General features: G+C 32.1%; 2 protein-coding genes across 2 annotated transcripts; both read right to left on the bottom strand.

Moving 5' to 3' along the window:
- Positions 1-5,094: 5,094 nt before the first annotated feature.
- Positions 5,095-6,210, bottom strand: LOC112016574 (early nodulin-like protein 8). Its single transcript, XM_024049127.2, has 2 exons — positions 5,838-6,210; positions 5,095-5,725 (listed from the first exon to the last, which is right to left on the bottom strand). The coding sequence occupies exons 1-2, from the start codon at positions 6,028-6,030 to the stop codon at positions 5,328-5,330; spliced, it is 591 nt and encodes a 196-aa protein (XP_023904895.1). The 5' UTR covers positions 6,031-6,210; the 3' UTR covers positions 5,095-5,327.
- A 1,354-nt stretch (positions 6,211-7,564) lies between these two features.
- Positions 7,565-12,890, bottom strand: LOC112016573 (uncharacterized). Its single transcript, XM_024049126.2, has 8 exons — positions 12,546-12,890; positions 11,397-11,541; positions 11,148-11,316; positions 10,389-10,659; positions 9,133-9,398; positions 8,644-8,859; positions 8,311-8,422; positions 7,565-8,122 (listed from the first exon to the last, which is right to left on the bottom strand). The coding sequence occupies exons 1-8, from the start codon at positions 12,694-12,696 to the stop codon at positions 8,061-8,063; spliced, it is 1,392 nt and encodes a 463-aa protein (XP_023904894.1). The 5' UTR covers positions 12,697-12,890; the 3' UTR covers positions 7,565-8,060.
- Positions 12,891-13,027: the final 137 nt, after the last annotated feature.

Genomic DNA, 13,027 nt, shown 5'->3' with positions numbered 1-13,027 from the left:
ATAATCATATTTATCGCAAAAAAATTTTTATTATTGTAAAATTTTTTTATTTAATTTTTGAAACCTTAATTCTACCATAGTTCGTTGACTAATTTGAACATCTCCAAGTAAATTGAACACATTTTGCATGTTACATGTAAATCCTCTTTTCCATAAGGATTGAAATAACGTGGACAATTTTTGCTACTATGGAACTTAAAAATTAAAATTTGTATACCTTGTCTTGATGTTGCCTAAAAACTTTGGCATCAATAATTGTGAAAATTCAAGTAATAATTGAAAAGGTAATTCATATTGTATGCTTTTGTTTTGATTGTGTATTTGTATGATGGATTTGTGTTGTAATTTATAAATTGTTTAGGATATTAAATATAGTGTTGTGTGTGATTTTATGGAGTAGTGATTGTTGTAGTCATTAACAATTGTTTTTGAGTTAATAAAAAACCTTTACATATAAATATATACTTTTTTAAAACCTTTACATATACTTTTTAAGCATTTACCTATACTTTTTTTTTTAATGTGAATATTTATATATATACCTTAAACTCTATACATTTCTCGTTTAAAAAAAAAATAAAAAAATAAACCTCTATACATTTCACTTCCATAGATACGTAAAAATAGAGACATCTATTCCGTAATGATAGTAACTAATTATTTTTATCATTTTTTTTTTCATGAACTCATTTGTAACGTTTTTACCATTATCATATTTTACTGGTGGATTATTTGCATAATAGAGACATTAAATGAAAGGTAAAACCATAGAACCGTTCATTAAATTTTTAAAAGTTAAGGTGTGTGAAGATTGAAGATTATAAACATTTAAGGTTTTTTTCTTTTATATTTTTGTTTTGTATTTTTATTATTTATAAATAAAGTCAAATGAAATGTCAAAAATTGGATTTAAAATTTTTCCTACTTTGTTTCCTATGTATTTCTATTATTACAGGGAACATCTTCTTTTTAGTTATGATAAGAAATATGGTTTTCCTTATTAGAGTTTGATTGGTTTTGAGTTTAAATTTTGTATAATTGTATTTACTTTTTTATTATATAATTTAATTAAGCAAAAGTAACGATTGATTTTATTGCATTGTAAAGTTTTTAATGACATTTGTAAGGTCATCTCTATTTTATTTTTACTCCTCCTATCAGCCGCTTTGTTTTCCAATTAATGGTTACTAATTGATGTTTGATTTTTATTTTTATTTTTCCTTTCTCCATATACTCTTTATTACCCATAAATCTCTCATTCTCTCTTTGTTTCTTCGTTGACGTCCTATTGTTTTCCCGAATTTGATGATAATTCTAATATACTAAATATGAATTGTAACATTTTTTTTTTCATTCTATTTTGTTGCCATTAAGTTAATATATCCATAACTATTAGTTTATTCATGTTATATTTGGTTTAATAATAATATTATTATTATATATAATTTAATGCTTCTAAATTGGCATTTGTTTTGTTTTCTGTTTTGGTGCAATAGGGCTATTTCCTTGTCGTGACAGGATCCGATGTCCACATTAATCCATTATCAATGGATATTCTTGTTGAAGCTCAGATTAACCAACCCGATTTTGGACGTTACAACCTTAAGCGATCTCCACTTCATTGTAAATTGATTTACCTAATTCCTGTGGGTTTTTTTGACTTGTTTGCCTCTAAACGAACAGTTTAGAAATTCAACTATCTTCGTATATGTACCTACCGCTCAAGGCCTAGCCAAAATAATTCAAGACGTAGCTATTCAAGAGTTTGAGTATCTGGATGTTGTCTAGATCATTATTGGTTATGTTGAGATCACTGCTTCTGTGGTACATTCTTTCTTTGTGTAATTTTCTTATCTAGAGTTAGATCTTTTGAATTTTAGATCCTAATTTCTTAGGAGTGTTCAATGCACACTTAACTGTTCGTGAGCTGTTTATTTACCATTGTTACTCATAGATATATGTATGTATGCCTATAACGAATTTTGCTTGATTCTGCTATAATGCATACAGCAAGGGTTTTTCATTCTGCTTCTTGATTTGCTAATTTAGTTTTTCAATAAAAATAATTAAGTCATTTATTGTTTTATTTTTGGAGGGTGGATTATCTTATACTTTTGGTTATTATATTTTTATCCTTAGAATTAATACTCGGTGACTATAATCTTGAATAATCAGTTTAGTTTGTTGATATGGAAGATTCATGATTCTCTGATGCATCTCTCTCCCTATAGAATTTAAATTATTAAGTCGGATTAAAGAGCCACCCTATTTGCCTTTTTTTTTCTTCTTTTTCTTTTATAATATAACTAGTCAGGGACTCGAGCATTGCGCGTGATTATTTTTTAAAGGTGATTTCCTTATTTTTATTATTATTATTATACCAATACAATATAATAATTATTTATTTCATTATTGTTTATCGGCCTTTAACTAGTTCAATAGCATTTTTATGATTTGTTAGATACACATGTTTTTATTATAAAGCATATAATTGATATGATTGTAAACTACCTAGTGGAAGTTTCATACTCCTATTATAAATCCATCATCCTATTTTAAACGAACAAATAGCTTGTAAAACAATTCCAATAATTTGATGGTGGATAAGTCATTGTTCTGCCCACTGAAAGCTTCTTGATTCCGCCTATATCAGCTTCAAATTTCAGATCAAATCTCATAATCATATTTATTGCAAAATATTTTTTTATTATTGTAGAATTGTTTTATTTAATTTTTGAAACCTTTAAGTCTACCATATTCAGTTGACTAATTTGTATATCTCCAGGTAAATTGAGCACATTTTGCATGTTACATGTAAATCCTCTTTTCCATAAGGGTTGAAATAATGTGGGCAATTTTTGCTACTTAAAAATTAAATTTGTTTACCTTATCTTGATGTTGCCTAAAAAATTTGGCAATTCTCTTTCAATAATTATGAAAATTTCAAGTTTTTTGATTGATGCGTTGTAACATTTCTTGGGAAGATTTTATGAGAACAATTTTTATTTATTTGAATTTAAGTAAAATATAATATGTTTAATTTTTCAAAATAAAAAATGAGGGAAAATATAAATGATTTGAGGGTGTGGATGAATTTAAATGTTGAATAAAATAAGATGAGAAGAAAAATATTAAAAATTAAATGTATAGCAATAAACACCAAATTTTTTAGTTATGCTATGTAATAGAATAATATTATATTCCTATATATTATATTTATAATGCAATAGGATAACATGTAACATAAAAGAGAATGAAAAAGATAACAACTTAAAACACAAAGTAGAATTCTAAAGAATATGAAAATTCGTTAATCTAAATTAGAGATGCAAGAAAAAAAAATCCACCACATATATATATATATATATATATATAGAGAGAGAGAGAGAGAGAGAGAGAGAGAGAACATTTTTGTATGGGAAAATAGAAAATTATGCATAGAATGGGAGAGGAAATGACAAATTTATAGTAAGAAAATGAGAATAAGAAAAACTAAAATAAAGGAAGATAAGGGGATAGAGAAATAGAAATATTAAGATGAAAGCAGTAGGAAAATGAAAATGTAAAAGTAATGAAAAAGATTGGAGAAAGTGTAACAATAAATTGACAATTTAATAATAAGAAGAATAGTTAAAAATAAGATTAATAGAGTTTTTAATTCAATTTAAATGTTAAAAAAATTATAGGAAAAACTGAAAAGAAAAAGGATAATAACATGGCTACCGATGTGGTTCAACTAGAACGTAGCAACAATAAATGTTACGCTTCAAATTTTAGATATATATAACTATAGATTTGACCAATATCATAAATCATTTGCAATTTATTTCTATTGGAAAAAATTTGATTCCAAACATGTTTAGAATCTTGTATATTAATCCCCCAATCAGGAAATGACATCTATTTATATCACATGTGTTAAGACAAATGCCATAGTCCTTTTAAGGGTTAAAGCATGTTACTTCAAATATATTTGAAGCCAAACTTTGTCCATTTCTATATTATTACCAATCTATATCATAGAAATTATTTTGTATATTTAAGCTCCGTTTGGGTAAGCTGTGTTTACGTTTACATTTTGGTAAGCTGCGTTTTTGGCTGGTGCATGGCACTATTCATGGACCAGCCAAGTGCAAATTGCAGATGAACAGTAAATTTGAGTAATAAAAAATATTTTGTTATAATGTTTTCAGTAATAAGTTTTTAATTTTCAATAAAATAAACGATATCTAAATGCACATTTAATGTACTATATCCCCTCACAACAGATGGTGAAATTTGTGTAGCCCACCGACAATAGAATCCACTCATATGTAAAAGACTTTTTCTTTTTTTTTGATAGAATGTGAAAGACATAATAGTATATGAAAAGTGCTACGTCCACAACATGTTCACAACATATTCTTTAGTAGATTACATCATATGCATTGTGAAATTGGGAGCTTCACAAGTTTTGGGCCATTGCATCATAGTCAGCACTTTGGTGGGGTAATTCCAATTTCACCGTTACAAACCAGCCCACCCCCTCCTTTTCTTTTTTCTTTTTCCTCCACTTTTTTTGGTCAAAGTTTTCAGAAAATTTGTGACCAACTGCTATAGCATGCCACAAATTTTACCATTATTGTTTCCAAGGTCCAAATGGTATATTGTGAATTTGTGATTCATATGAATCATACAGCATGATTCTCGGTATTCTTAATCTTATCACTTAATTTTCTCATTTTTAACGAAAATGTCCATGATTAAATGCTTCTGTAACCTACTCAAATTACAACCAAGAAATTTTATTAAAAAAAAAAACTGTAAAATTTGTTATATATTGTGAATATGTGACCCACAGGAAGAGAAACTGTTGGAGGCAAAATGCACTACCAGGATCCAGCTGGCAAATACATAAATTAATGGAACAGGGATCCTTGACACTAGCGATAATATCGGGCCGTGTTGTGTTGTCTTGAACCTATACAATTACAGATTGATTTTTGTTCTTTCTTTTACATCGAAAGTAGAAAGTAATGTTATATTTTCTTTCTTTTTAGAAAAGAGCAAAACAGAAAATCTTATTTTATTTTTTACAGTTCATCGATACTCTCATTTAGAATTTCAAAAGAGAGAATGCATAACATTGAAATAACAGTCATATACAACAATACCAGATCAAATTTGAACCACTGTATTTAATTGCTTTTAAAGAATTACAAAGAAATCCAAACTATATTACTCCAATATGCCATGAGACTTACGAACCAAAATGAATGGAACCCAAAAAAAAAAAAAAAAAAAATTCAATACCAAAGTGGGAAACAAAGAATAAATAATCATGTTCTTCACTTGATGCCACCGACTAATGCACATACCAAAAATCCAGTAAGAGATGCCATGAAGACTGGAATGCTTAGTGAATGTGAAGAAGAAGCAGATAAAGCAGAAGAAGGTGGTTGTGGGATTGAACCAAAAACATTGGGATAAGAGGGTGAAAATGCACTAGGACCATTGGAAGGAGAATATGCAGGCGCAGTAGCAGATAACACTGAAATGTGGAGCTTCTGATTCTTTTCACAGTGACCCTTCTCTCCACTGGTGAAGTAGAAGTCCCCATATGCGGTAATGTTGAAAAGAGAGTTGCCATTGTTCATGTACAGTACTGGATCTGTAAGGTTGCAGCTAGTATAGGATTGTTCCGTGACTTGTATCAATGAATCTTGACTTGGTGGGTACAAGAACACTGAACAAATAGAGAGAGAAAATGAACCCGTAAGTGTCAAAAGCTATGATTTTTTGTTTTTTTCAAGGATCAAAATGAAGGATATGAGAAAGAAAGAAAGAAAGAAACTTACAGAGAGAATCTCCAATCTTGAGAGTGTGATACTTGGACCAATAGGTGTAGACTTGTGGATTTGCTGAAGTGGGTATTCCCCAAGAATCCAAATCTCCAACCTTGTACTGGTAGCTCAAAACTTTGGTTTGAATTAACACAAGGAACTGGAAAGCCAACAAGAAGTAGTATCCGCTACTTTTAAGATTAGCCATCTTAGATCCTCTCACACTCTCTCTGTGTCTCTATGTCTCTCTCAAATTTATGACTCTGAGAGGGGTCAGGACAGCGTAGACTAAATCTTATTGGTTCTAGTCCTTGTAGACTGATGGGTTTAGCAAAAGTAACTGAGTTGGAGCCAATTTACCTGAATGCCCCTCTTCCTAGTAAGATGTAACTTGTGCTGGTTATTTGAGGAAGTCCTCTGGGATCAACAAAAAATTGTTGTAGTTGATACAAAATAAAATTGTGTCAATAATAGATCCATATTAAAATGATTTTCTAATCATAATTGTTCTTATTAATAAACGGTGAAAAAATTATGTTTTAGCTCTCAGCCATTATTAGTTATACTTTATACATACCCAAAAGACATAGGATAGAAGGACATTTACCCGACTTCTTTAGAAGGTTACAACTGAGAAAGAGAGTCAATCAAGAGGCTAATAATGGCACATGGCCAGTTGGATATTGTCAAGTGCAGCTCAGAATGGGTTTGCAATTTGAAGGTGGAAGAGAGACTATAATTCACTTTTTTATAATCACATCATCACGTGAAGAAGACAAGAGATTCCTGTCTCCTCTCACATGGTTTAGTCTTCTGCGATTTCGACTCCCCTTTCAATTTTGAACAAAAACCAGTCCAATGAACAGAAGGAGATACAGCTCAAACTTCATTGTCTCATTGTATATTTCTTGCCAATATTGTTCTATATGTAATTTGCCAATGGAAATATTTTTGACTTCTCCGTGGTAAAACCATTTTTTTTAACAATTTATCTCTACGTGGACAAGCTGGTATGCACGTTTATGAAAGCGTGGGAACTTTGTGGTACAAGCCTCACAAGGATCTTCACTAACTGGTAACCAGCTGCAATTGATGAAAAAAATAGTAGAATTAAAGCTAACAGGTTAGCCACAGAAATGTTGCTTGCTGGTAACGTGTAAATTCTAATCAGGAAACATGATTTCATTTGCTTTGGGGCTAAGAATTTGTATTGCAAGCTCTATAGTTTACTGTTCTCTTGATCAAAAGAACTGGTCCAATATGACAAGAAAGTTACCAGCATCTAGTCAAGAGCGAGAGTTCATGGTTAAGGTATCCAAGTCAGAAGAATGTTGTCACAAACCAAATTCAAAGCCATATTGTCTCTTCCTCAAGCTCCTGCCGTTTCATAAGATTTTCTTTTCTTTGTTTTATTATTTCTTAACTAAAACAAAAACAAAATCAAAACACTTGATAATTTAAAGTTACCACCAACAATGACAGCAATCGAATCTTTTGGGCCATTTCATGGAACAATTTTTACAAATTATTATATGTAAGCAATTTGGTAGGTTCTTTGAAATCACGTATGAAACCAGAACTACTTGTATTAACAAAATTACTTCAATGTCCTAGACGTTCAATCAATCTTCTCTATATCATCAAATCTTAACTCAATTCATTTTAAGTTTCATAAATTGCAATAATGAGACTATCAGTTTAAAAATTAATGGGGAAAAAAAAAAAGCAAGCACACACAGCAATGGAATTAAAGTAACATAAACTCCTGTAATATCTTATTCATCCAGATAGATACATTTGACAATTGCAAGAGACTATATTAACAAAATATGGTGCTACAGAAGGGGGAGAAATTATAACATAAAAATTTAGAAATGAATTTAAGAATAGGGGAAAAAAATGAAATAATAATGTTTTTACAGCCATCATTATATATAATCGTAAACACTGAATTTAAAATTGCCTGAGCTTATGTGGCACCATTTTAGAGGAATTGCAGAAGACATGATCTAAAAGTACTAACACTATCATTCTTTTACCTAAGTTTCTTTATGTTATAGTCACCAGCTGATTGCTCCCCTGAAAATCATTTATGCTTTCTTTTCAAGAAGGAATTAACCCACATTCTCCCTTTCCTTATTAGCCAGACAGCAACCAGAGTTCACCTCCATCAATTCCAAGTAAGACAAAGTTGCTGGTTTTAACCTTCAAAAATTCCAGAGGTTATTCTTATTCACATCAATTAACATTCAACGGCTCCGCCTCCATGTCCCTGTCAAGTGCTGTCCAGTCTTGTGGTTCTGTATGAAAAACATTCATGATTAATGATCATTTCATAAACATAGGGTTTTAAATGAACCTAAATTGTCAGAAACTTACAGCCTCTAGGTAAAACAGTGAGATATTTAATACATAAAATAACTTGTGTTTTAGCCCATTTTAACTCAAAAGTATATAGTAACATTTTAGGGCAAATTGCAGAACTTACTTGTTGGCTTTTGACTGTCAGCAATTACCATTAGCCGCCTCTGCAGTAAAGCAGCCACAAAGAGAAAAATCGAGCACATGCCAAACATGATGGTGATGGGAAACGCATCAACCTTCAAAAGAGAAGCCATGCAAACTAATTCTTAGTAATAGAGAGATTAAGAGAAGGCCAGTAATAGGACATGGTGCTTTCATATTCCAATTTGATCTATTCATTAAGTCACCTACTAGTGGTAGACTCATTTCAAGTAGAGATTATCAATGCCCCCCTCCCCAAAAAATATCTTCACACTTATTTTCTAGAAGAAATCAAATAAACAATAGTGTCACTCACATTGTACAGCACAACGCACACAAAGATGTTGAGAGGAATGCGAAAGAAGTTCATTATGGTGCTTCTTGACTCCTCAGGAATGTATAGGGACCTCATCTTCATGAGAGATGGCCAGAATATCCCAACACAAGCCTCAAACGTACAGAAGCCAACAACTTGAATACACCCCGCAAATGACATACTTTCACTTTTCACTTTGGAAGGTGGTACCAGGAACTGTTCCAAATTCACAAACAAATTAACAAAAGCAACCAGTATTTCCACCGTAACCAGATCTTAAGAGGCCATTTGGTATAGCTTATTTCTAGCTTTTTTGGTTTATGTGCTCATTTTAAATGCTTCACTTTTTCTAAGTACAATTGTACTTTAGCCCAACATATTTTTTAAGAAAAATAAGCCAACGAAAATAAGCAATACCATATGCATAAAAAAAAATGTGTTAGAATTTATATAAATAAAGAAATATGGGAATCAAAATCCACAACATACACTAGTTATAATGGGGAGCAGAAGGGAAACTGAGGAGACTACAAAAACTATCTGCATGTAGCTCTCAACTCTGATAGATGAGCGTGCCATTAATCGAGAAGCAAAGGAACTTCCTAGCATTGACCCCAGCATGAATGTCGCGAAAATGAAACCATGTGGAATTTCCTCATCATTTGGGCTCAAAGCAGGAGTCCAGAGAAATACAAAGGTGTACATTGAGCCTTCAAATAGGGACTGTATAGCACCCAGCAATGCAATTTTCTCGTCTGATCCCACATTAAATGTAACATTGTAAGAGAACAAGCATTCATGGATAGAGCATAAAGAAAGTCAATTGATTTTATCTGCATTTCAATTTTTTTGGTCAACATGACTGCAATCAACATAAATTGTTCAATTTTTGGCCATTAAAAGCCCTAGGAGTCTGCAAACCTTGTGTGTGTGTTTTCTAAGTATTTTGAATAAATTTTAAGTGGAGGATGGGGATTTAAACACTAGAAATCTCCATTGGAAACACCAAGTACCACTTAACCTAAGGATCATTGGCACAAATCCTTGTGTTCAGGAAAAGGAACCAAGGGGGGAGGTAAAGCAACAAGTTGCACTGTCACATCTCTACTAATCTTTATCTCATGTACTAATATTTTCATTAATTCATAACATGAATGATGTAATTTTGTGGTGTAGGGGTGAATACAATCCCCCAATTACACATACTTATGAAATTGGTTGCAAGAAAAGACAGTCATGCTAGTGGCTTTACGGATGGAGCCTGCTACTAGTTGGGCATAAGGCCTAATCAATCTAGGATGTATTTTATTTAGTTTATGTAATTGGTTAAACTGCTTCCTTTCCTTTTCTTTGATAAGTAGAATTGTTTCCTTTCCTTACTAGCATAATAAATTTGGAACTCTATTTTTTAGAACCTATAGTTCAGAATTGTTTACAGATTGCTTGAATAATACAATTAGTGTTGGAGTTTTCCTTCAATAGATTTGTGCTAATTCCAGGCACCCTAGGTAATGATTCCTAGATTTTGTTTTCTTTTGCTTGGCATTGATTCCAAGCAAGTCTAAGTGTTAGTTCCTAGTTTTTCTTTTTCTTTTTCTCTGTGCTTTGTTTTCCTTGAAATATCCTTGGAGATTTTTGTCCTGCATCAATTATGTGGGTTGCCATAAAAAAACCCAATGCAGCTAACTTCCATTATAAAAGAGAAAGTATTAAAACAAAATGAAAACACAAATTTAGGGATTCACCAGAGGCAATGGCCACAGCAGCACCCCTAAACTGGGTAAGCAAGTCTTTGTTTTCTGAAGGGTCACCATAGTTTTCACTCCATGATGACAATATAATTGCCATGCCAATTGCCAGAAAGCATGAAGCAGCATCAAAAGGAGCAACAGGGCCAAGTCCTAGTGTATCTACTAGTAAATTTCCAAACAACCCAGATAAAATGGCAACCAAACCGTTGCCAAAAAATATTGCCTTAGAGAATGTTACCGAAAGCCATTGTTGATCAAAACCCCTCTGCAAATATCAACCAGTATTTTTATAAGTTACAAACAACATATAAGAGAAGGCAAATTTGAAAGCAAAAATCCAAAGCATCTGTCAAGCGAAAATTTGCGGCATCTGTCAAGTTTACATTGAAAGGTCTGACATCCCGTGTTCCATTGAAAAGCCCATTTAAATTACCACATCTTTATATAAAAATTGGCAAGTAATAGCAGGAGATGACATCATTTTTTGGAGCCTATCAATGAGTCAATGACAGGCTCCCCCACATATGATGCACAGATTATGGAACAGGCAACCAGGATATGTTTATCCACAAAACTATGCTCAACAATATGTTAATCAATATTTTTGTAACATAAACCAGATATAAAATCCTCCCAAGCCCCGCAGAAGTGAGACTTTTGTGCACTCAGTACAATATTCTTTAAACAAGATATTAAAACCAGTTGTGTATGTGATATGCAGAACTACGCTACATCAGTAAAGCAGTAACATACCTTATTGTGTTCTGCAACAAGCCAAGACTCAAAAGATGAGTTAAGAAGAGAAGTGGCAATGCCTCCCAATATTCGTCCCAACATTAAAACTTTATACTGGGAAGAGTGTTTGGTGAGGCAGCTTAGAATGTAAGTAATGCAATAAGTAACAGATGCCCTCCTCCGACCCCTGAATGTGGTGTTACAATTTGTCACAGATTAATCATTCAATCGCAAACAAATAAAAACAAATCAATTATGAGATCTTACTGTTTATCAGCTAAAGATCCAACAACTGTCCCGAACAACATAGAGGATCCAAACCCAGCAATAAAGAGATGTCCAATGTCCCCCTTTCCAAACCCATACGTACTGTAGAGGTAGTACACATATGGACCCTGCAACCAATCCCCAGCTATTGCCGCAATCCATTAAATCAGATTCAAGAAAATGTAGAAGATGTCAAAGATTCCAAACACCAACAGTTGTTGTCAATTCAAGCAATCCTTAATAATTATGACAACTAATGATCATCAACCATTTTTCTTAGAATATAAACAATACATTTCATAGTTGCCAACAGATCAAAGCACACACAATAAGAAAATACATTTATGAAAGTATTAATGAATGTAAATTAACATAAAGCAGCATCACAAGGCAGAAGCAACAAAAAAACAGTAACTAGAGGTTTGTCCTGACACCAACTAAAACAAAAAGGCATTCACTGCCCCAACCTTTGATACCCCATTTGATAGCCAAAACATTATCCACAATTGAAATGAAGATGGGAGGGGAAAACAACAAAGAAACTATGATAGCAAATCTCTAGTTTTACATTTCTTAATCCAACAACCACCACCAAGTCCCAAATTTTTGGGGTCAGCAATGGATCCTCAACAAATTAGTCAAAGTTGGCTACATGTATCATTTCTGCCATTGTATTCTATCCGTTACTTCCTTAATTGACATGCCCTTTTAGCGTATTTGGGTTCTTATTCCTCTTTCTATCGCTTTAATCTCAAATTTAATTTAATTTTCTTTTCAATTCTCATCCTCCACTTTCTCAGCAAATAAACAGACCAAAATCACAATTATAATGCCAACAACAAAACCAACCCACAGAAAAAGCAAACATTAGCAAGACAATCCAACCAAATCATAGATCACTAATACAAAACAAACCCAGATTACAAAACAATAAGAACGTCAACACTACATTGAAATTAGCTAGAATAAACAAAAACCCAGATGAAAAAACAATAAGAAAAGACCACATTACATTGAAATTAGCTAGAAAAAACAAAAAAGCCAAATGAAAAAACAATAAGAAAAGACCACATTACATTGAATTTAGCTAGAATAAACAAAACCCAGATGAGAAAAAAGAATGAAGAGTCAGATCGAAAAAAAGTGTACCCATCATGAGAGAGTAAACGACGAGATAGTTATTCTTAAAGGCATTGAAAGCAGAGGTGGTGTTGATGCGATCTTTGCTGGATTTGCTTAGCTCCAATGCTGCCACTATTACAGCGAGTAAACCAAAGAACAAGAAGAAGAAGAGCTCCATTATGCAGATCAATATCTAAGAGAGAGAGAGCGTAGTCACAGAAGAAGGTGAGGAAGGAAAGGTGGAATTGTTGTTAAAACAGAGTTTTCGTGAATGTCGTTTTCGTGGTTGGCCGGATTTTCATTTTTTGGTGGAATCAAAAAGGCAATGGGTTAATTCAATAGATTTAGATTTAGACCCTCAATTCTAGGATTTCCCGGGTTCTCCATTTTCCATGTATAATAGTAATAAATAATAAATGAGAAATAACCCTTTTTTTTTTTTTTTATAAAAATTGAAATAAGAAATTTTATTAAGCTTTTTTTTTTTGAGAATGAGAAATTTTATTAAG

The sequence above is a fragment of the Quercus suber genome, unplaced genomic scaffold (genome assembly GCF_002906115.3).
Source record: "Quercus suber isolate HL8 unplaced genomic scaffold, Cork oak 2.0 scaffold_724, whole genome shotgun sequence".
NCBI classification, from domain to species: domain Eukaryota; kingdom Viridiplantae; phylum Streptophyta; class Magnoliopsida; order Fagales; family Fagaceae; genus Quercus; species Quercus suber.
This window is presented reverse-complemented; position numbering and strand designations above follow the sequence as displayed.

Bases quoted from the DNA above. Each gene is read 5' to 3' on its own strand.
- LOC112016574 (XM_024049127.2), bottom strand. From the start codon at position 6,030: ATGGCTAATCTTAAAAGTAGCGGATACTACTTCTTGTTGGCTTTCCAG. The intron at 5,726-5,837 runs GTAAGTTTCTTT...CTATTTGTTCAG, and splicing joins CAAGATTGGAGATTCTCTCT to TGTTCTTGTACCCACCAAGT.
- LOC112016573 (XM_024049126.2), bottom strand. From the start codon at position 12,696: ATGGAGCTCTTCTTCTTCTTGTTCTTTGGTTTACTCGCTGTAATAGTG. The intron at 11,542-12,545 runs GTACACTTTTTT...TTGCGGCAATAG, and splicing joins CGTTTACTCTCTCATGATGG to CTGGGGATTGGTTGCAGGGT. The intron at 11,317-11,396 runs GTAAGATCTCAT...CACCACATTCAG, and splicing joins GGATCTTTAGCTGATAAACA to GGGTCGGAGGAGGGCATCTG.